The 24,868-nt window shown below is 42.5% G+C and overlaps 1 protein-coding gene across 6 annotated transcripts in view; it reads right to left on the reverse strand.

Annotated features, from left to right (window-relative positions):
- Window positions 1–24,868, reverse strand: part of MITD1 (microtubule interacting and trafficking domain containing 1) — a 214,485-nt gene that overhangs the window by 89,325 nt on the left and 100,292 nt on the right. For 5 of the 6 annotated variants that reach the window (XM_063458732.1, XM_063458750.1, XM_063458759.1 and 2 more), the window contains 4 exons: window positions 23,713–23,899; window positions 22,867–22,956; window positions 5,393–5,582; window positions 4,481–4,640 (listed from right to left, as the gene is read on the reverse strand). In XM_063458732.1, the coding sequence (XP_063314802.1) occupies window positions 4,481–4,640; window positions 5,393–5,582; window positions 22,867–22,956; window positions 23,713–23,899 (627 nt within the window). Of the gene's footprint in view, window positions 1–4,480; window positions 4,641–5,392; window positions 5,583–22,866; window positions 22,957–23,712; window positions 23,900–24,868 lie in introns of those variants that run through there. The other variant, XM_063458778.1, reaches the window with a different exon arrangement.

A 24,868-nucleotide genomic window follows, 5' to 3' on the forward strand; every position in this document is an offset into this window, starting at 1 on the left:
CCTCGGCTTGTTCTGGACTCTGTCTTTTCTTGTACTCGTCTAAGTCCGGCCATTCTAAGGTCTGGTAAGACGAATCCTGTTTTCTTGTCTCTTGACTATCTGGACTATTCCTGCGTGTTGGGGTATATTACCGTGACAGCACCCCTGACACAGCACCCTCACTCACACACACTGCACCTCTGACACTCACAGCACCATCACTCACACACACTGCACCCCTGACACACACAGCACCATCACTCACACACACTGCACCCCTGACACCCCTGACACTCACAGCACCCTCACACATACACACACTGCACCCCTGACACTGACAGCACCCACACACACTGCACCCCTGACACTGACAGCACCATCACTCACACACACTGTACCCCTGACACTCACAGCTTCCTCACACGCACATAGCACCCTCACGCAAACATAGCACCCATCGCACACAGCACCCTTACCCACACAGCACCCTCACGCAAACACAGCACCCATCACGCACACACACACACACACACACTACACCCCTTACACACACACTGCACAATACGCTTTCCTAGCATTTTTTTCTCCTGGTATCCCATCTATGGAGACACCAGAGACAAATTTCAAGCAAACACAGTGCAAGCATGTTATTAAATTCGCTTGCGCTGTGCAGAACAAATACAGGGTATTTTTCTCATGCTAGAGCTCTTCAGCAGAGCTCTGCGCATGATCTACCCTGGAAGAGCATAAAAACAACATCACTTTGTGATGGGGTGTGCTTGTCATTGGTGATGACAAAACACACCCTATCTGGCCCCGCCCCTTTTTAAGTGGGCCGCTGTAATTAAAAAAAGGCCCGGGCCGAATTTTCTTCCCAGTCCGGCCCTTAATGGAAGTATTTTCATCCTGTTCCCACCGGTTGACAGGCTTTACATCTGCACCAACTACATTATTGCAAAAAAAGTAAAAAATGTCTAAAATGTTAATTTGAGAAGGTGAATGGCAAACATAAAAAGGTAGAAAAAGAAACTGGCTGAGGTAAGAAAGCATTCCAGTTTTTCAAAACTCTTGTCAAACCAAGTGAATTTAAAGTAGTCAACCGTTCTATCAATATTTTACATTTAGCATTCTGGTTGGTAAATAGAGGTAACTGATTGAATGTCCAAATAAAACCATATGTTAGGGTTCTGATATTACAACTATACCAAATAGCTATGTGCAGGTTTGCAATAAAAAAGCTCAATTTTCACTAAATTTACATCTGTGTACCAATACTTGAAAGGAGGTCAATACAAAGAAAGATATCATGGCACTAGAAAAAGTCCAGAGACGAGCTACAACATTGATAAAAGGAATGAAGCATTTTAGTTATGAAGAAAGGTTAATTAAAAATTAAATCTGTTTAGTTTGGAAAGACGGCGCCTGAGAGGGGATATGATAACATTATCCAAATATATTCAGGGCCAGTACAAACCTTTATCTGGAAATCTATTCATAAACAGGGCTATACATAGGACACAAGGTCACACATTTAGGCTGGAAGAAAGGAGATTTCATCTAAGGCAAAGAAAAGGTTTTTTTACAGTAAGAGCAATAAGGATATGGAATCCTCTGCCTGAAGAGGTGGTTTTGTCAGAGTCATTACAGATGTTTAAACTGCAATTAGATAAATACTTGCAAAAACATAGCATACAGGGATATACCGTATATACTCGAGTATAAGCCGACCCGAAGATAAGCCGAGGCCCCTAATTTTACCCCAAAAAACTGGGAAAACTTATTGACTCGAGTATAAGACTAGGGTGGGAAATGCAGCAGCTACTGGTAAATTTCTAAATAAAATTAGATCCTAAAAAAAATATATTAATTGAATATTTATTTACAGTGTGTGTATAATGAATGCAGTGTGTGTGTATGAGTGCAGCGTGTGTGTGTGAGTGCAGCGTGTGTGTGTGTGCAGTGTGTGTGTGTGTGTGTGTGTGTTGCAGTGGTGGGGGGGTGGGCAATTTTATTATTTTATTTATTATTTTTTTATTATTTTAATATATTTTTTCATTATTATTTCTTATTTAATTATTATTTTTATTTTCATCCCCCCTCCCTGCTTGATACATGGCAGGGAGGGGGGCTCCTTCCCTGGTGGTCCAGCATTGGCAGTTCAGTGGGGGGGGGGGGGGGAGAGGGGGCTGGCAGAGATCTTACTTACCCGTCCTGCAGCTCCTGTCAGCTCTCTCCTCCTCTGCGCCGTCCGGTCAGCTCCTCTATCAGCTCACACTGTAAGTCTCGCGAGAGCCGAGGCTCTCGCGAGACTTACACTGGGAGCTGACCGAGGTGCTGAACGGACGGCGCGGAGGAGGAGAGAGCTGACAGGAGCTGCAGGACGGGTAAGTAAGATCTCTGCCAGCCCCCTCTCCCTCAGTCTGTATTATGGCAATGCAAATTGCCATAACACAGACTATTGACTCGAGTATAAGCCGAGTTCCGGTTTTTCAGCACAAAAAATGTGCTGAAAAACTCGGCTTATACTCGAGTATATACGGTAATTTCTAATTAGTGGGGTAATAGCTGCTTGATCCAAGGAGACATCTGACTGCTATTTTGGGGTCAAGAAGGAATGTTTTCCTAGTTTGTTGCAAATTTGGAAGCGCTTCAGAATAGTTGTTTTGCCTTCTTTTGGATCAACAGCAAAAACATATGTGAGGAAGGCTGAACTTGATGGACGCAAGTCTCTTTTCAGCTATGTAACTATGTAACAAAATACAACGTTGCTTTCACCTATACCAGTGGTAGTCAACCTTTTTCTACCTACCGCCCACTTATGCATCTTTTTGGTTGAAGAAATTTCCTTACCGCCCACCAGTTTTCGCGCAAGTGCGGAATATTTTTTAGAAAGGAGGGTGTTTTAAAAAAAATAAATGTACGTACATTTATCTTTTTATTTCTACTTAATGCATGTTTATAATGTTTTTAACTTTATAAAGTTTAATGAAAAACAATAAAGTAAATTTAAATTACATTTACTAGTGATTAATGAGATCCTTGAGGTTGATGCTGCAAGACTAAATATTTTATATCTGGTTCGATTTTCGTAAGGAACAAACTAAGGTCTCCTCTTTCAGTGATATTCAGACAACATCTCTGTTTGCGCATAATATGATTTCTCATCTGTGCGTCAGCTCCCCTCCTCTCCCTCCTCAATTCCCCTCCCCACTTTGCCTAACCTTCCTTATAGCAATGCCCAGTAGGAAGGCTGAGCTAGGTATCCCACTTACTATTACTTACTATAGCCCACTATAACAGACAGGCACACATACATACATACAGACACACACACACACATACATACACACATACAGACACACAGACACACAGACAGGCACACACATACAGACACATAGACAGGCACACATACAGACATACACACATAAGACACATACATACAAACAGACACACACAGACATGCATACAGACACACAAGACATACATACAAAGGCACATACACACAGACAGACACAAGACACACATACATACGACACACACACAAAGACACATACAAAGACACACATACATACAAAGACACATACATAAGACACACATACAGACAGACACATACAGACAGACACATACAGACAGACACATACATAGACACATACATACAGACAGACACAGGCACACACACACACACACACATACAGACACACACACACACATACATACAAAGACGCATACACAAACAAACACACACAATCACAGGAGGCCCGGTCGCGCTGTTAAAGCGCCCAGCGATGACCGGGCCCCCTTACAATCCACATCCATCGGGAGGCCCTGACAGCATGGGCCACCCGATGGAACCCTCCACATGTGGCACCGGCGGTTTGCCGCGCGGGCCGGGGCCGCAAATGGTGATGGCGGTACCCGGTCACAGGGGTACTGCCGTCTCGCACCCGCCTGCCCGGTCTCTCAAGATTAGAAAATCCCTACCGCCCGCCTGGAATCCTGAAACGCCCACTAGTGGGTGGTAGGGACCAGGTTGACGACCCATGACCTATACAAAGATATGTCACAGTAAAGCCCTTGTGACAGGATAAATTTTTTGTCACGAGTTCAATAATATTTAATATGTACACTATGTTAGTAAAACTACTAGCTTATGTATAGATGATACGTTTCTTTTCATCTATTAAATAAGCTACACAAGATGTCTTCTTTTTTAAATGTACTTGTATTCACTTCGCCATTGGTACAACAGTAAAGACTTCCAAGTATCATGTACACAGCCAGCTCCGCACAAGAGATACATCAATTATCTCGCCATTGCGACATATGGACGTCTACATGCATAATTTTAGTATCAGGGTGAAAGTGCTCTTCAGATAAGTATGTCTATTAGCATATCCACTAACTGGTGATTTCATGCAAAGATTCAGTCTATAACTTCCTGCACACGAATGTACTTGTGAACAACAGATTCAGTCTCAAGGTGTGTTACTTCTAGTCTTACCTTACATTTCCAACAAACAGAACAGGCTCTTGAGGGATAATAGACAATTTCATCCTTAGATCCTGCAGTCCAATTTTGCTTATGCAGATATTGTCGATACTAATTAGACCTCCGTCCAACTCAACTAATCTGAACAGTGTCACACCTAGAGAGGTTTTACCTGTTGATTAAAAAAAAATTAGCCCATGGAGCATGAAGTAAACATTTAAAAAGGATCAGAATTTACTCGAGAGCTGGTATCCTCCAGAATGGTAAATTAGAATTCAAAGCTAGATATGTTTCAGCTTTACACTATGTAATTATGATATGGTAACAACAATCTGTTAATGTGAGAATTATTAACGGAATGCAATCACCACAACCACTTAGTCTAGGTACTGTGGTTATGGTGCCATGGCTCTCTGGGTACAGCAGAGGGAGAGAGATGGGTGACAGAAAAAGCCCTGTTCTTTTTTTAAACCATTCCAAAAAGTTTAACAGAACCCTGGGGGATGGTTTCCACAGAGTCATAGCATCATTACCAGAACAACAAGCTGTTGTGGTTATGGTGGCTAATGTATTCCTTGAACTATGAGAACATAGTACTTCTATAACAATAAGAAAATCTGCAGAGCTGTAATTCTAAGATTTCATTGCTTTTTATAGTTTGTATTGTAACCAGACATTATCATAATAATTTTAGTAGCAAAAAGTCCTGAAAAAATTGTCCATAACTAAATATTTTGGATGTAAATCTAGACACTAGTTGTAGAATGTCTAAAAAAAAAAAATGGAAAAGGACACATTACATGAGTATAAAAGTAAAGGCATTATAATTAGGGTTGATATATTGGGATATTAGTGTAAGCCACAACTGATCTGATTGAAAATAATGAACTTTTTTTTTAGATTTGGGGAGAAATAAACACCAACCGGAGCCAGTTCTTCCAACTATTCCAACTTTCTCTTGTGGTCCAATACTGAATGATACATTCTTGAGTACCAGTGGTAAGTTTTCCCGATAGCGCATTTCTACATTTTCAAACTTGATTGCTCCTTGTTGGGGCCAGTCATCAGGAGGTGATTCTTCCGGAATTTTGGAGGGGGCTTCAGATTCCAGATTCTGGCAAAGAAAATTAATATAAATATGTAAAAACCTGGATATGTTCTCTGCCTATGATAACTGAATCTGCATTTTACAGAGGCATTTAATTTAAGTAAAATCATGGTACATTTTAAATATATGCTACAATATTTAGTGTTGTGCAATTGCCCCATATATAGGCGTACTGTATATATTGTTGGTTTATTTTGAGGTACATGCCCATTTCAGCTTTCACAAATAGATTTTTCACATTTTGATTTGCAAGGCTTGGGTTTCATTTAGGACAGTTTAGCAGCACACAAATTAATTGCTCCAAATGGAAGTATTCATTTTTCAGATGTAGTCAAATCAAAAAATGTAAATGGGATACTTTAATGTCCCCTTTTTATTATGTTTACCAACTTTTCGCTTTGTCATTTTACCATGAGACTATAGAAAAGCTTGTCATACACTTTTTTTTCCACACACATTGCAATGATGATGTAGCTTTATGTTATTTCATTGATGGAGAAAAAAAAAACCAATATGTATTTGTGTTAAATATTAATCCACACCTATGTATCCTTTAACTGGCTTTGCCTTTTTTTTTTTTTTTAAATGCTTTATTTCTGTTGTGCATGTTTTAAACAACTCGCGTGTGTTGCCACATCAGCAGTTACACGCAAAATCAAACATTTTCAAACATGGCAAGTAACATTTCTGCACATTTTTAAAAGGCTTTGCCTTTTCTGAACTGGACTGTGGGGCAAGTTTCTAAATATTTTATAATGTTTTAAAGGTTAACACGCGTTATTATTGATTTCTAAGTTTATTTAATGGCGGAAATGTTAGTCAAGTGAAAACAGCCCTTCATCTTAGATTGTACAGTGTACATAAATGTTTCCTTAAATCACGTCTTTAGAAGATACAGATGTGCCCATTCCAGTTTTTCTGGTCACATGGCTCATTTGGAACAGTTTGCCAGCCCACCAATTCAAACAACCCAAACAAAAGCAAAATAGTTTTTCATAAGTAGACATCACAGAGCCATTTAACTTATTTTATGCAGCATTTTTCCACCATATTCAGGCACCATTTGTGGCATTTGTTTTCTCTGCAGTTTTTTATAAAGTACAGTGTGACTATCAAAGCATGTATACGTTTATAAGGTTTATTTGGTTATTACGCGCGCAAATTTGGGTCATGAAGCTAACAGTCTCCAAACATTACTAAATATGTGTTTTGATTGAGTAGATTTAACAATCTACCACTTGAAATTAAGACAAGTTATTGAGACACGTATACAATATTTTTATTGTTTTGTTTTTGAAGTACCCACGTGCTGTATTTTATCATTTTTCATGCAGTCATTTTACCACCAATGGTTAATGGCACCCTGTCACAATAATACACAAATCTAATATCACACTCAATATGAAATTAAGATCCTAATTCTCGACTGGGAGGTGGCAGCACGGTCATACCCTCCCAAATGAGTGTTTTATAAAAATAAAATCTTTATGATATACTCATATTGACTTTGTTGGAATTTCACTAAAATTCCAACCCAGTAAAAAGATATACTAAGACAAATTAGGGACTACTCTGTCTCAGTATTTTCCTACACCTGGCACTTTTTGTCTCCTTTTTGTATCGACCTCAATGCTGTAACCCCCGGCCACAGGACCCTCATCAGCCATGTCACCGTTGACGGTCTTTGCAAATCATGCAAAGTCACCAGACAGTGACGCGTTAAGTTACAATATCACTATTCATTTTTGTTTGTATTTCCAAAGGATTCAACACTTCCACCTTCACTCTACCGATAGGGCTTACAAGAATGGAGTCCTTGTAAGTTAGTTTAGGCTGCTTGGAAGGAGAGTAGCAGTAGTTCTGATTTTTCGGTTTCTACAGGCCCAGCACAGTTTCTCAGAGATTTGCTTAAAGGACCACTATAGGCACCCAGACCACTTCAGCTCAATGAAGTGGTCTGGGTGCCAGGCCCCTCTAGTTTTACCCTGCAGCTGAAAACATAGCAGTTTCAGAGAAACTGCTATGTTTCACTGAGGGTTAATCCAGCCTCTAGTGGCTGCCGCGCATGCGCATTCGGATCTGCCGTCGGCAGGGGGTGAAGAGTTCCTCAGCACAGAGGGAGCCCGGCGCTGGAGAAAGGTAAGGGGCTGAAAGGCTTTAAACCCCTTCAGCCCAGCGGGAGGGGGGCCCTGAGGGTGGGGACCTAATGACCCTACAGTGCCGAGTTTGTTTTCCTGGCACTATAGTACTCCTTTAAGTGATGCATCAGGTTTCTAAATTCACAGCACCAATGCATTGTGTGTGCAACAGTCTGTATCCTGCAAACGGACAGCATGGTGTAACAGTTGTTCAGCATTTGAGATGACAGCAGAGTTTTTGTAGAAAATCATAGTCAGGCTAAGTATTCATGGTTAAACAACTGATAAAAAATAAACTTTTTGAGAAGTAATAGTAAGAACTATTCTAGACATGCTGAAGTTAAGTAGCAGAACACCCTAGAGGCCCACTGGTCCCTTATCATGCACCAGGCATCACATGTTTAACATTCCCCTCTGAATTAGGCTGCAGATAATTTAAATAAAATGCAAGACAAAAAAAACCCCAAAAACAAAACTATGCCAGAAAAAATGTTAAAAATAAAGATAAGACAGGATCATGCTGTATGGAAGCTATTGTGTGAGACAAGAGCAAACTAGCAGAAGTCTGCAGTCAACATATCCTCCTCGGGGACAGACCACAATCTTGCTCTGGTAATGCAGTCGATGGGCATAAGGGCCCAGGTAGAGGCCACAGGAGTATCATGTTGGATTGTGAGGACGGACCCAGCTGAGTCCAGCAGTAGGCGATCTGTGAGAGCAGCCACTTCTCCCGTCCAGCATTTCTACTATACCTCACTTTCACCTCTGCGGATTACACAGGTGAGCCTGGTGTTGAGGTCACCCTAAGCGACCCCATATGCAGGGCCGGACTGGCCCACCGGGATACCGGGAAATTTCCCGGTGGGCCGTCGGCACCTGGGGCCGGGGTGACCTGCGGCCGCAGGGAGAACTTGATTGGCGGCCACAGGGGAAGTTCTTCTGGGCCGGCGGCCGGTGGGGGGGCAGGCTGTTCTGGGGGAGCAGGCTGTTCTGTCTCTGCTCCCCCTCCCTCGCGCGCAGCTTAATGAGACCAGAGCCGGAATATGACGTCATATTCCGGCTCCGGTCTCTTTCTAGCCCGCGAGGGAGGGGGAGCAGAGACAGAACAGCCTGCTCCCCCACCGGCCGCCGGCCCAGAAGAGCTTCCCCTGCGGCCGCCAATCAAGTTCTCCCTGCGGCCGCCAGCACAGCAGTCTGCCCACCCACAGGTACCAAAAAGTATGTATGTCAGTGTGTGTGTGTGTGTGTGTCATGCTGTGTGTGTGTGTGTCTGTCATGCTGTGTGTGTGTGTGTGTGTCTGTCATGCTGTGTGTGTGTGTCTGTCATGCTGTGTGTGTGTGTCTGTCATGCTGTGTGTGTGTGTGTCTGTCATGCTGTGTGTGTGTGTCTGTTTGTGTCATGGTGTGTGTCTGTGTCATGCTGTGTGTGTCTGTCTGTGTCATGCTGTGTGTCTGTCTGTGTCATGCTGTGTGTCTGTCTGTGTCATGCAGTGTGTGTCTGTCTGTGTCATGCGGTGTGTCTGTCTGTGTCATGCGGTGTGTCTGTCTGTGTTATGCGGTGTGTCTGTCTGTGTCATGCGGTGTGTCTGTCTGTGTCATGCGGTGTGTCTGTCTGTGTCATGCGGTGTGTCTGTCTGTGTCATGCTGTGTGTCTGTCTGTGTCATGCTGTGCCTGTCTGTGTCATGCTGTGCCTGTCTGTGTCATGCTGTGTCTGTCTGTGTCATGCTGTGTTTGTGTCTGTCTGTGCCATGCTGTGTATGGGTCTGTCTGTGTCATGCTGTGTGTGTGTGTGTGTCTGTCTGTGTCATGCTGTGTGTCTGTCATGGTGTGTGTGTGTGTGTCAGTCGTGGTGTCTGTGTGTGTTTTTAAAAATAATGTTTTACTCACCTTTTTTTTTTTCCAACGTCGTGCTGGTCTCTGCCTCTATGACTGAGATCATCAAGCTTGATGATCTCAGCCAATCCGCACCGACACAGGAAGCGCCTCTAGTGACCGTCTGAGTGTCTGTCACTAGAGGTGTCACTAGGAAGCAATGTAAACACTGCCTTTTCTCTGCAAAGTCAGTGTTTACATTCAAAAGCCTGCAGGGACAGGCTATAGACACCAGAAACACTACATTAAGCTGTGTGTGTGTGCGCCTGCTAGTGAGCTTGCTTGCTTGCGTGTGTGTGTGTGTGTGTGTGCCTGCTAGTGAGTGAGCTTGGGTTTTTATGTCAATGAGCTTATGTATATTAGTGAAATTGTTTGTCTATGAGGCTGTGTATCAATGAGCTTGTGTGTGTCAGTGAGATTGTCTGTGTCTGCATGTGAGTATGCTTACTGTATAATTAAATGTTTTACTCTGAAAGGACCAATATATTATATTAGAAAAAGCTATATATATATATATATATAACATAACTCTATTATCTGGGGTGGCAAGACATAGCCTTACATATTACATGCGACAATATGTGGCGCAATGACTTATGGGGCTGGCATAGATTTTTTTTTTCCAGGGCTGCTTTGTATCCCCAGTCCGGCCCTGCCCATATGGCAGCAGTGCAGCAGGATTTAATCTGAGTCGGACAAGTGCCCCAAGAGTTGTAGAAGCCAGTTAAGTTAGTGGCTAAGCAAAGAGCTCTGGTAAAACACATCCTGCTGCAATGAAGATCAGGCCTTGTGCCGGGATCATTTTTCAACAAGCCATCATGTCACAATGAAGATAAAACACATTTTAATTGCACCACTATTCTAAAAAGTGGTCTAAACTGCTAAAAGTGGAGTATTCACCATGGATACCAAGGGAACAGTGGCAATTTATAGTTTTGCTCTACAATTTAGAACACTTGGATAAATCTCTCCACAGTGTGTACACTGATCAGCCACAACATTAAAACCAACTGCCCTTGTGCTGCCAAAACAGCTCTGATGCATCAAGGCATGGGCTGTACAAGACATCTGAATATGTCCTATGGTATATTGCACCAAGCAAAGAGCAGCAGATCCTTCAAGTTCTGCAAGTTGCAAAGTGGATCGGATTTGTTGTTCAAGCACATCCCGCTGATGTCCAATCGGATTGAGATCTGGGGAATTTGGAGGCCAAGGCAATACTTTTAACTCTATGTCATGTTCCTCAAACCATTCCTGAACAATTTTGCCAGTGTGCATTATCCTGATGAAAGAGGCCACTGCCATCAAGGAATACCCTGCAATGAAGGGGTGTACATGGTCTGCAACACTCTCTAGGTAAGTGGTACTTATCAAAGAAATATCCACATACCAAAACAGAACATTGCCCAGAGCATAACACTGCTTCTGCCGGGTTGCCGTCTTCCCATAGTGTATCATACTGACATCTTTTCACCATGTAAATGATGCACCCACCTTAAATAAAATTTGATTCATCAGACCAGGCAACCTACATCCATTGCTCCATGATCCAGTTCTGATACTCATGTCCCCATCGAAGGCATTTTCGGCGGTGGACGGGGTCATCATGGACATACTGACTAATCTATGGCTATGTAGCCTCATACGCAGAAAAATGTGATGCATCGTTTGTTCTGACACCTTTATATCATGGTCAGCATTACGTTTTTGAGCAATTTGAGCTACAGTAGCTCTTCAGTGTGATCGGACTAGATGGGCTAGCATTCGTTCTTCAAGTGCCCATGATCCTGACACCAGTTCAACAACTGCCCTTCCTTGCATCACTTTTGAAAGGTACTAACCAGTGTATACAGTGAACACCCATTTTAGAGATGCTCTGACCCAGTCCTCCAGCCATCACTATTTGACCCTTGTCAAAGTCACTCAGATCTGTTTACATTGTGTTTGCTTCCAACACATGCAATTCAAGAACAGACTTTTCACTTGTTGTCTAATATATCCTTGCCAGATGTCAATGTTATTCACTTCACCTGTCAGTGGTTTTAGTACTTTGGCTGATCAGTGTATGTATTTATATATAAAAAAAGAATTAGACAGAGACGCATACAGCGGAGGCAAAGTTATTGGCTTATGGTGTGCAGAAAACAATAACACTTATTATTTGTTACAGTGTGTGTAATAAAATCTTTTTTCTGTGTGTTTTTTCCAGTTGATTAAAATAAGTATTTTATGTATATATCTTCTTCTTGTGTAAAAGGCTCGCCATGTTAATATACGTCCATATTAACCAAAAATACTAATAAGCAATCAGAATTAAAGTTTCTTCAGGTGTATTCTTACAGTTACAGACACAAAATAAAACAACAAAGGATGTTACAGGATAATGGATGTTCAACAGCAGATGGTAATTGCCGGACTCCGGAAGGAAGAGTTAGTCTCTACATAGTCAGACAGCTGGACAAGAAGAACCTTGTGGTCCTATGTTCACTATTCTATATAGATATGACCATAATGATATCAGAGTATAACCATAGACTTCTCCAGGGCTGCATCTTTTCCGTGGAACTCCCTTCCCTTCTCTGTTAGACTTTCACCCAGTCTCCACTCCTTCAAAAAATCTTTGAAAATACTCTTCTTCAGGAAAGCATATATTTTAAACTGTTAGCGTGTTTCCAACCTCCCTCCCCCACCCCACTCCTACCCACACCCAATGACTCCTCTCCTGCAACTGTCAAAAATAAGATCTCAGTGAATACTTTTCTAGCAACCTATTTCATTACCCCTATTTATACCTTTTGTGTCACTATACCCCACTCCCTCTAGCATGAAACCTCACTGAGCAGGGCCCTCAACCCCTCTGTTCCTGTGCGTCCATTTGTCTAGTTACAATTACGTGTCTGTTTGTCCACCCATTGCACAGCGCTACGGAATAATAATAATATGGCGCTATACAAATAATAATAATAGCCATATAAGGACAAGACCCACAATTACAACATTCCAGAGTTCTCTTGGTACAGCATAGCAAAGTACCATCTGCTCTTTTTAACAACCATGCCTACTATGACTATAAATAGGAACATAGTAATATTCTACAGTGTGTTTATAATGACAATACCATTTCAGGACCAGAGTTAGGCTAATTACTTGTTACTTTGACAGACCTGGCTTTTCATTGGCCTTGAATGAGTTAAATAGCAATGCATAAAAGATTTTTATCAGCTTACAATGAATGTCAACAGTACACAATGGTGCAAGTTCAAGTACTTGTGTGAGTTTGATTGTCTCCTAGGGAACTAATAACATCACAATCACGCAAACTGTCACGTGGCACTTTAACCTACACTCTACTTAGAGATAAAGGTTTTAATCTTTGGACTGTGGCAGTGCCCAACTGCGCCTTTCGTAGTTTGTCTATTTAATTAGATATATACACAGAATTCCCATGGCTGCTATAAACATAGCAGACATTTAACCCCTTAAGGACCAAACTTCTGCAATAAAAGGGAATCATGACATGTCACACATGTCATGTGTCCTTAAAGGGGTTAATGTAGGTTACACCACGTGTTGTTAAAGCACATCCATACAGTCACATTTATGTTACACTTTCACAGATCTGCAATGTTTTTTTTTTATCCCAAACGTATTTTGAATGATATGCTTTTTTTTTTTTTATACAGGGACATAGATGCCACTAACCACCAGTTAGTACTTACTATTTTTCAAGCTGAAGCAGGTGTTAGTTGTGTGAGCTAGTAACTTCATCTGACATTGGTCATTTTTACCATCTAGCATGGAAATCGGGTGCTATGTACCAATCATCTTTTTGGGAGTCGTTAAAAGGAGCCACTAATAACCCATAACCAACCGTGAAATTCTGTGGCATGGAAACAGCTGCACGTAACAGCTATTTTAAACATTACCGGTTTGTTGGTTATTGATTGCAACAAGTGTGGAAATAAGCCCTAAGTTACTAAACTGCATACACACATGAATCACTGATCTCCGTGTTCTAAATACAAGGCGCAGATGAGAGTAAAGCCAAGAGGTGCTGTATCTACGTTTCCTGTAGATCTTGTTTGAGGAAGCACACAGATATCGCTCTTACACTGCTCCTAAGCACCTTTATTTACTATTTGGAACAATGTGTGGCACAATCTAGCACATGTGACATTAAATGTAGGGAAAGATGCACAGCAAATGTGGAATAAAATACAGCAAATGGAATCAAGGGTGGATGCGGTACCTAATCTTGGGTGGGGCACTGGTATCGGGCTGTAGTGTTGTGATAGGGGCTGTAGTGGAGTGATAGGGGCTTTAGTGGAGTGATAGGGGCTGTAGTGGAGGGATAGGGCCCGTAGTGGAGTGATAGGGGCTTTAGTGGAGTGATAGGAGCTGTAGTGGAGGGATAGGGCCCGTAGTGGAGTGATAGGGGCTTTAGTGGAGGGATAGGGCCCGTAGTGGAGGGATAGGGGCTTTAGTGGAGTGATAGGAGCTGTAGTGGAGTAATGGGGGCTGTACGGTGAGGGGATACGGGTTGTAGTGTGGGGTGATTGAGGCTGTAATGTGAGGGTATACAGGGCTGTAATCATGGCATAGAGGGCTGTAGTGGGGACTCTAGTAGGTTATATGGGCTGTAAGGGGTGGGGAAGAAGCTGTAGTTGGTGGATAGTGGCTTTGGTTGGGGGGCCAGGAGCTATAATTGGGATATTAGGGGCTGTAATGGCGGTTAGGGACTGAAGTAAGGGACTGTGGCTGTAGTAGAGGATAGGAGTTTATAGGGGTGGATAGGGGCTTTAGTGGGGTTATAGGAGATTCAGTGGTCCCCACTGGATCCTCCACTGCATAGAATGTAATACATCATCTGTGGGATGGAAAATGGCAAGCAGAGTGAAATGCAACACATCAGATAAAATCTGTGTAATTGGGAATAAAATCTAACTAAGGGGATAAAACATATCCAGGAGCATTTTATATATGATATGGATGACTTTTGTGAAAAGTTGATGGCATATGGTATATCGAAGATGAAATATGGTAAGGTGAATTATGGCATGAAGGCATTGTGCGTGGGGTTTATAAGTGGATCTCCACAGTAATAAACAAAATGTGCTCTTTGCAAGAGCTGAACACACAACTCCAGGACAATTGTTACTGTGTGAATTGCATTGATTTATCACTATTCGACATTGTAATGTGCATTTGTAGGAATTAAAATAAAACATACGTTGTGTTATACATTACCTTCTTAAAACAATGGAATCCAAAGGTTATGAAATCAAACAATACCATGAAGTCAATAAAAGGAAGATTAAACTTTACATATTAAATTAAGGCACGATCCAAAATTGATAGATAAACAATGCACTAACTTGTTACCCAAAAACTGAGAAATACACACACAACCAATTGTAACACAAAACAGATAATAGGATATCAACATTTGTTAATTATCATTGTCTGTAGTTTTCCCCTCTATTTGATTTGTATAATTTGACAGATCTATATATCCTTATCCAAACACATACCTATTTTATAAATCCGTGCTTAGTATTTTTTTAAGAATGTTGCACTAGAAAAAAAACAACAATATCCAGAAAATAAAAATTGAGATAGGCACTATGAAACGGAAGTGATCCTGTTCGGGGCTGTGCGGGACACATCAGCCTGGTGTCTTGAATCCCGATGGGGTAAAATCTGTGATTTTGCCAACGTGCCATTGATCACTAGGCCTGGCACTATTGCCCGAGGTAGGTATGAGTCCCAGTAATTGCAGGAATGTAGCTGCATTCGACAGCAATGTTAGCCACTGACGGTGGCCGTCTCTGTCAGCGATTAGTACTCCCATTTATTTGGGATGTCAGCTGCTCTTGTGCAGATGCGAGTAAACCCGAGTGAGGTCACTCCTTTTAGGGAGGCACGCCATTTAACATCTGGCGACTCAGGTCTTGAAAGAAGCTCTGGGAGGGCTCTTCAAAGGTGAATGGGGTTTGTCCCCTAATCGCCCATAGGAAGCCCTCTTGGTCTGTGCGAGATTTAAAGCATATAATGACATCTCTATAGGTGGTGTGCCTATCATGAGATTGCCCAGGCAAGCGGAATAGTAAATCTAGAGCGAGCCCCTTAGCTTGTTTGAGCGGTAATGTAGCGGAGATCAGCCTCCTAATATATTGTGGTACTTCTTCTGCCGCTATGGTGTCAGGAATTCCCTTACCTTTAGATTTCTTTGGCTTGCTGTGTCCTCCAGCTGTCCAGCCAAGGTATTCAACTGTTGACATATGTTGGAAAGCTCCAGCATTTGCTTCACAGTGGCATCTTGTTTGAACATCTTCTGCTATGGCCTTTATCTGGCCTGTCAGAGTGCCCAGTTCGTCCTTAATCACAGCAAGCTCTGATGTGAAGAAGGCCTTGAGATCGGACCCCATGCCTTGGTGGCTGGGGATTCAGTCTGCCTGTGGGGCAAGGCCTGACTCCTCTACTGGGGGATTGGTGTCGCCACATTGCCTAAATCTTTGTCCTCCGAGGCTGAGAGTGAGTCAAGCACTAGATCAGGCAAGAGGTCAGTCATCTTAGGCCTGCAGGATTGGGAGAGTAGCTGACGAATAACTCGGGTATTTCCTTCACTCAACCCCCAGGTCTTTATGGAGTACTTACCCATGATATACTAAGGGTTATAGCAGCCTCTGGTACTCTGGAGTAAGGTATAAACCGATTTGTAATACGTTATAGTCATATTTTTGTCGGAGCTCAAGACTTACTTTAAAGAGACATTCATTCATCTCCCCAGGCACTGTCCCTCCATTCGGTATTAAACCATTTTCATTTAGCCGGCCTTCACAGGAGTTATCTCTAAGGCAGAAATTACACATTTCCTTCAAGCCATACCAATTCACTGTCAGGATCGGGACAGGGATCCAACACGCAGAGTACAAAGAGTGGAAAGGTACGTATACCGGGCCTTAGAATGGCCGGACTAACGTACCGAGAGTAAAGAATAGTCAGAGGCAAGCCGAGGTCGAGGGAACGAGAAGACAGATAAGCGAGAGACAAGCCGGGTCAAGGGATAACAGAGAAACAGGGTAGTACAACGAGCCGAGTCAAAACCAATGAAGCAAACTAGAATACCAGAGCACTGAGTGACTAGACAAGCTAGAACCACGACAGGGCAATGAGCTGAAGTAAGGAGTAAGCTTAAATACCCTGGCTCTGGATGGAAATCACGCCTCTGACAAGTACCGATTGGATATCGGACACTTGAGTGACAGATTGCTCGTGCTAGCGTCATGACGTCACGTATTGAGCGTCCTGCTAGAAAAGGACGTGGATTCCTCGCGGCCGGTGTTTAAGTGATTGGATGAACCGCGAGGAACGGAGGAAACAGCTCGCCTGGACGGATACACCACCAAGTCTCTACCTCCCTTAGAGGTAGAGGCCTCAGGTACCCTGACAGTACCCCCCCTCTCAGATACGCCCACCGGGCGGAATGAACCGGGGCGAGATGGGAAGCGAAGGTGAAATGCTCTGCGAAGGCGAGAAGCATGGACGTCCTCCTGAGGTACCCAACTCCTCTCCTCAGGACCATATCCCTTCCAGTTGACCAGATATTGCAATTTTCCCCTTGAAATTCTGGAGTCAATGATGGAGTTGACCTCGTACTCTTCCCGACCCTCCACCTGAACAGGACGAGGCGAGGAGACCTTAGAAGAGAATTTGTTGCAAATGAGGGGTTTCAACAAGGAGACATGAAAAGAGTTAGGAATGCGTAAGGCAGGTGGCAGAGCAAGGCGATACGCAACCGGATTGATACGAGTGAGAACCCTGTAAGGGCCTATGTAACGAGGAGCAAATTTCATGGACGGAACTTTTAGGCGAATATTCTTAGTACTCAACCATACCCTATCCCCAGGAACAAAAACAGGAGCCGCTCTTCTATGTTTGTCAGCGTGTTTCTTGAACAGCGAGGAACTATGTAATAGAATTTGTCGAGTCTGGTCCCATAATTTCTTCAGGTTGGCGACATGATCATCAACCGACGGTATCCCCTGAGAAGAGGAAACCGAAGGAAAAATCGAAGGATGAAAGCCATAGTTCATGAAGAAAGGGCTAGAGCGAGTTGAATCGCAAACAAGGTTATTGTGTGCGAACTCCGCCCAAGGAATCAGACCGACCCAATCGTCCTGGTGTTCGGAAACAAAGCAACGCAGATACTGTTCGATCTTTTGATTAGTACGTTCAGCAGCTCCGTTGGACTGAGGGTGATAGGCAGAGGAAAAGTTCAATTTGATGCCCATTTGAGAACAAAAGGATCTCCAGAAACGTGAGACAAATTGAGAGCCTCTATCAGAAACAATTTCTGAAGGGATCCCATGTAGACGAAAAACTTCTCTCGCAAAAATCTCCGCCAATTCAGGAGAAGTCGGAAGTTTGGGTAGTGGCACGAAATGGGCCATCTTGGTAAATCTATCCACCACCGTGAGAATAACAGTATGTCTTTTGGAAGCAGGCAAATCAACGATAAAGTCAATGGACAAACAGGACCAAGGTTTCTCAGGAATGTCCAAGGGGTGTAACAGGCCACATGGGGATGCATGAGATAGTTTAGTCTTGGCACAAGTCTCACAAGCTGCAACGAACTCCTCAATATCCTTACGAAGTGAAGGCCACCAGAAATCCTTGGATATCAGAGAGTACGTCTTGCGAATACCAGGATGACCAGCTATTTTACTTTCATGAAAACATTGTAAGAGCTCCAGTTGAAGTTCAGGGGGAACAAAGTTTCTTCCCTCAGGAGTGTTTCCGGGAGCTAGATGTTGCGATTTCAAGATCTGGTCAAGTAGCGGGGAATGAATTTTGAGACTGGTATTAGCAATAATATTGCATTTGGGTACAATGGAAGACAAAAGTGGTTCAACTGAAGCAGAGGGTTCATATTGGCGAGATAGCGCATCGGCTTTAGAATTCTTTGACCCAGGTCTGTAAGTCAGAACGTAATTGAAATGGGTAAGAAACAACGACCAACGAGCCTGCCTGGAGGACAGACGCTTGGCCTCTCCGATATAGGACAAGTTTTTGTGGTCTGTCAGGATGGTAACAGGATGTAATGTACCTTCCAATAAATGTCTCCATTCTTTCAAAGCCTTGATAACCGCTAGTAATTCTCTGTCACCAATGTCATACCTGCTTTCAGTACCGGTCAATTTTTTAGAGAAAAATCCACATGGATGTAATGGTTTATCAACACCCAACCTTTGAGATAGAACAGCCCCTAAACCCGTCTCTGATGCGTCTACCTCGAGCAAAAATGGCAGAGAAGTGTCAGGGTGAACTAAAATTGGAGCGGAAGCGAAAAGCTCCTTGAGAGTCTTGAACGCAAGGAGAGCTTCAGTAGTCCAATTCTTAGTGTCAGCCCCCTGTTTGGTCATGTTAGTGATGGGTGCAATAATGGAAGAATAGCCCTTAATAAAGCGCCTATAATAATTGGAAAAACCAATAAATCTCTGTATGGCTTTAAGACCTGTGGGTAAAGGCCACTCTAGAATGGATTGGAGCTTATCCGGATCCATCTTAAATCCCTCCCCAGAGATCACATAGCCGAGAAAGGTTACCTGGGTTTGATCAAAGCTACATTTCTCCAACTTGCAGTACAAGCCATGCTGGAGAAGCTTGTGCAAAACCCTCCTGACTTGTTTGTGATGAATCTCAATGTCACTAGAATGAATGAGTATATCATCTAGGTATACAATGACGCACTCTTGCTGAAATTCCCTAAGAACCTCATTAATCAGATCTTGGAATACTGCTGGCGCATTGCATAACCCAAAAGGCATGACAGTATATTCATAGTGGCCATATCGAGTATTGAAAGCCGTCATCCACTCATGTCCCTGCTGGATTCTCACCAAGTTATATGCCCCTCTGAGGTCTAACTTGGTGAAAATTGTAGAGCCCTTCAAACGATCGAAGAGTTCGGTAATCAAGGGAATCGGGTAGGCATTTTTAATGGTTATTTTATTCAAGCCTCGATAATCAATACAAGGTCTCAAAGAACCATCTTTCTTTTTAACAAAAAAAAATCCAGCCCCGGCAGGAGAGGAGGACCTCCTGATGAATCCCTTGTCTAAATTTTCGTGAATATATTCCTCTAGGACTGAGTTCTCCTTTATAGATAATGGGTATACATGACCTCTGGGAGGCATGGTACCAGGGAGTAGGTTAATTTTGCAATCAAAGGACCTGTGTGGGGGTAAGGTATCGGCTTTCTTTTTGTCAAATACTGCCTTTAAATCTAGATACTGAGACGGAATTTGTGTCTCTGTAGGATTGTCAGAGGTATTCGATGTATTAGTTAATCCAAGAGGTAAGACCTTCCGCAAGCATTTTTCTTGACAATTCTCTCCCCACGAAACTATCTCCCCTGATTCCCAATTAATAATAGGGTTGTGTCTCCTCAGCCAGGAGTACCCCAGAACTATGGGAATAGACGGAGAAGAAATGAGCATCAAGGATATATCCTCTTTATGCAGGATGCCAACAGTCAAGTTAATCGGTATGGTTTCATGAAAAATAACAGGCTCAAGTAACGGTCTACCATCGATGGCCTCAACAGCCAGAGGTGTCTCTTTTAACTGGGATGGAATAGCATGCTTGGCAGCAAAACCCTGATCTATAAAGCTCTCAGCAGCTCCAGAATCGATTAGTGCCATAGTCTTAACTACTCCCTTCTCCCACTTTAAAGAAACGGGTAACACAAGCCTGAGCTCCTTGTAGTTGTGAATAGAGGACAAAGTAGAAACACCCAAGGCCTGTCCTCTAGAGGAACTTAGGTGCGAGCGTTTCCCGAACGATTGGGACAATTTAGGCGTAAATGACCCCTGACTCCACAATACATACATAAACCCTCCCTTCTCCTGTACTGTTTCTCCCTTTCAGTGAGATGAGTACTGCCTATCTGCATAGGTTCAGGAATACGTAAGTCTTCGAACTCAGAGATTTGAAAGGTAGGCGCTAGTTTAAAGGAGGGTCTACGGGTCCTATCTCGAGTGTTCTGCCTCTCTCTTAAGCGTTCATCAATACGAGATATAAAAGAAATTAAATCCTCCAAATTTTCAGGGAGTTCTCTAGTAGCGACCTCGTCAAGAATTACATCTGATAACCCATTCAGAAACACATCTATATAAGCCTGTTCGTTCCACTTAACTTCTGCCGCCAAGGATCTGAACTCTAGTGCATAATCCACAAGTGTTCGATTGTCCTGTTTAAGGCGCAACATTAATCTAGCTGCATTGACCTTTCTGCCAGGAGGGTCAAAAGTTCTTCTAAACGCAGCTACAAAGGCATTATAATTATAGACGAGTGGATTATCATTCTCCCATAAAGGATTGGCCCATCTCAAAGCTTTTTCAATGAGCAGAGTAATAATAAATCCAACCTTTGCTCTATCTGTAGGATAAGAGTGGGGTTGTAGTTCGAAATGGATGCTAATCTGGTTTAGAAAGCCACGACACTTCTCCGGTGACCCGCCATAACGTACTGGTGGGGTAATACGGGAAGAAGCACCTACAGTGGCTACCTCTAGACCTGAGACTGCAGGAGAGATAGAAGGAGTACGTGTCTCCTCAGGTGGATTACTAGCACGAGACAAAAGTGCCTGTAGTGCCAAAGCCATCTGATCCATCCTATGTTCCATGGCGTCAAACCTGGGATCCGAAGAACCAAGCTGACTGTTTGTACCTGCAGGATCCATTGGCCCTGTCGTAATGTCAGGATCGGGACAGGGATCCAACACGCAGAGTACAAAGAGTGGAAAGGTACGTATACCGGGCCTTAGAATGGCCGGACTAACGTACCGAGAGTAAAGAATAGTCAGAGGCAAGCCGAGGTCGAGGGAACGAGAAGACAGATAAGCGAGAGACAAGCCGGGTCAAGGGATAACAGAGAAACAGGGTAGTACAACGAGCCGAGTCAAAACCAATGAAGCAAACTAGAATACCAGAGCACTGAGTGACTAGACAAGCTAGAACCACGACAGGGCAATGAGCTGAAGTAAGGAGTAAGCTTAAATACCCTGGCTCTGGATGGAAATCACGCCTCTGACAAGTACCGATTGGATATCGGACACTTGAGTGACAGATTGCTCGTGCTAGCGTCATGACGTCACGTATTGAGCGTCCTGCTAGAAAAGGACGTGGATTCCTCGCGGCCGGTGTTTAAGTGATTGGATGAACCGCGAGGAACGGAGGAAACAGCTCGCCTGGACGGATACACCACCAAGTCTCTACCTCCCTTAGAGGTAGAGGCCTCAGGTACCCTGACATTCACACCAGCAATAGTTGCCTTGATTGGTTGAGATTGTCAGATGACCATTTTTAGCCAATCACTGCTGCCCATTGCTGCTCACACTAATTCTTCCTCATTAGTCTAATCAGCACAGAAGGGATGGGCTGATGGGGACTCTCTTTTAGCATTAAAACAATAAAATCGAAGTATGGTGCTAGGTGATTCCAGAAACTATGACCACTTCAATAAGACAAAGCAGTTACAATAGCAATAGTGTCCCTTTAATATGAACAGTTCTATAAAGAGTTTTTATAAATGTATGTTTTTGATCTTTTTGGTTTGGAACTAGCCGTACCATAAGTGATACTTGTAACGGAGCTCCAGTACTCCAACCGAGTACCTCCGCCAAGTCTGCTTCCTTGTAGCTATCAGGGACCCTGAAACACTTCAGACCCAGACGCCGAGGCTTGACTGGGATCACTTAGGGCCTTTTCCACCCTGGACCAAACACCAGATGACACATGGTGAAGGTTAAACAGCAACTCTTTAATGAATACAGCACACATAGTTTAAGCCCCCAACAGACTCATTTACATACAATAGGCTACATAGATTACTATAGTACAAGGAAGTACAAGGAAGGATGGGGTCAGACAATAGCAAGGGATGATGGGAGATTGAGGAGGGACAGAGTAGCTAGATTAAACTGGTCTGGCAGTGTCCATGGGACAACGCCCTGCTGGGGAAAGAATAGGACAGGAGAAAGGGGGGAGGGGAAGATGCACAGACCAGCAATACATTCAACATACCCTGCACAAATAATAGGCACAATGTGACAAAACACAAAAGGAATTTGGGAGCCCACCCATTGTGCCTGTCTTCCATCCCCAGTGATGGTGACTGCCGTCACAATAATGTCCCATGTACTGACCTAAAGGTTAACATACATGTAGACTTTTTTTTAACAGTTTTTTTTATATGTTTAAAAAAGTAGACTTACATCTATGTAGTAATTTATCCTCTCAACTGATGTGAATCTGGCTTCTGTCTCTGTCGCCAAACGAGCAGTAAACTGGAAGAGTCCTGTAAGCTAAAACAGCGGTAGAATCGATATACGATGTTTACTGTTTATGATTCAGAGAAAGCAAGTGAAATTAGAATATTTCCTTTTTTTATTTGTAAAATTTAAAATTTAAATAACACATATTCCTGATGAGCAAAACAGAATCACATGGAGATCACACCACCAACTAAATGCAATATAGCTTGCACACAAGTGTTTACTCCAGTATAGATGATGCTTTTTTTTATTCTGTAGACACTATGCCCAGGATGCTTTATATACTTGCTTGTATCTATTCAGGGGTCTCTGCTCTTGGAACCTCACATTGTACGGACTACAAAGTAGTGAATTATTCAATTAATGCAGTGTTCAATCCTAATGATCGACCTCTGGATTTACTTCATTAATGGGCATACAATGAGTATGTATGTGTTTTAATTTAATTATCAACAGTACAATCTGCAAATCACAGATTAGATTAGATTGGCACTATTTATATCAGAAGCAGATGCTTACCTACAGTAACAGAAAAAGAAGAATCAAATCATTTACAACTTTACTTTCTGTTACTGTGTATGATTAAATCAATTCTAGCTCATTACAATAGTTTTTAGCAACAATAATATATATTGTGATGAGTTTTGACCAATCTGCAGCACTCTGGATGTTGTTAATTGCAAATCAGCCATTGGCCTGCAGAAGATGATCGGAACTGTAGTCCAACAAGAGAAGGACAGATTTGCATCATTTGCAACATCTAGAATACTACCATCACTACTGTACCTGCACAGCATAAGAGATGGCTAACCCTGCATATGCTGGTGGTATATGCCCATGCATCAGGACTATGCACACTGCAGTGAGAGTAATAATGGTAATGCTAATCAGGTCAAGACGCACAGCCAGCCACCGTGTTGCACAGGTAAAGAGAAAGTAAGGCACATGGTTGATATCCAAAAGTTTGTGGAACCTAAAAAATAAAACAATTGTGACATACATTTAATTCCAGGTATAAAATAGAAGTGCAGATCCCTGCTGAAATATGCAAAATGAAAAAAGAAAAAAAAAAGAAATGGGGCAGACAGGGGCGAATGGAATAATACACCACATACAGATTAAGGATAAAATGTAAGTGTTTTTTTTTCTAAAAACAAAGAAGCCACATATTTTTTTTTCTTTCTACTAATGGCTGTGCAGCCTGGTCAGTATAAAGTTTCTGTAAGGTTTCCTAAACATATAACATGGGAACCGCTGTCTATTTCCACCCACAGTTCAATACAATGTTTTCAATGAAAAAACTGAACGAGTATCTGCCTTACCTGGTATTAGTGATGAGCATTATTTTTTTATTATTTGCCTGTGCATTTTGCATTCAGTTTGTACTAGAAAATGGTGAACAATATTACAGAAATTTATGGCGAGTTACATTTTAGAAATGTACACCAACTCTCACCTAAAACGTTTTATAGTTTCTTTATGAATCATCCAAACACATAGTTGTGGTGTGTGACGGTTAGTTAATCAATAACACAGGCTATTTATTTCCTGTCTGGTATAAAACTGAATACCAAGTATAATGGAAATTCTTTGTTTCCTCAATGAGCTATATTTCACACAGCAGCATCAATATTGCATATAACATTTCAAATTATTCCTTATATCTGTTCCAGATTTTGAGGTTTTTTTTAGCGGCCAGCAGGTTAAAAAAAACTACTGGAATAAATGACAATAAGTGTGTCACAGGACATGCCCATTACAAGTGTAACAACTTCAAAAGTACTCTGTATATGTGCAGAGCCGGCAAAACATAGGTGAGCACATATGGTAATGCACACATTACTGACAAGTCCTCTTTATAAGCCATCTCTCTTGCCACAATTTGATATATTGGATTGTGCACTCACAGGTTTGGGACATATGTAAGTCATAGAAAGATTAA

This window comes from Pelobates fuscus, chromosome 1, assembly GCF_036172605.1.
Source record: "Pelobates fuscus isolate aPelFus1 chromosome 1, aPelFus1.pri, whole genome shotgun sequence".
Taxonomy (NCBI): Eukaryota; Metazoa; Chordata; class Amphibia; order Anura; family Pelobatidae; genus Pelobates; species Pelobates fuscus.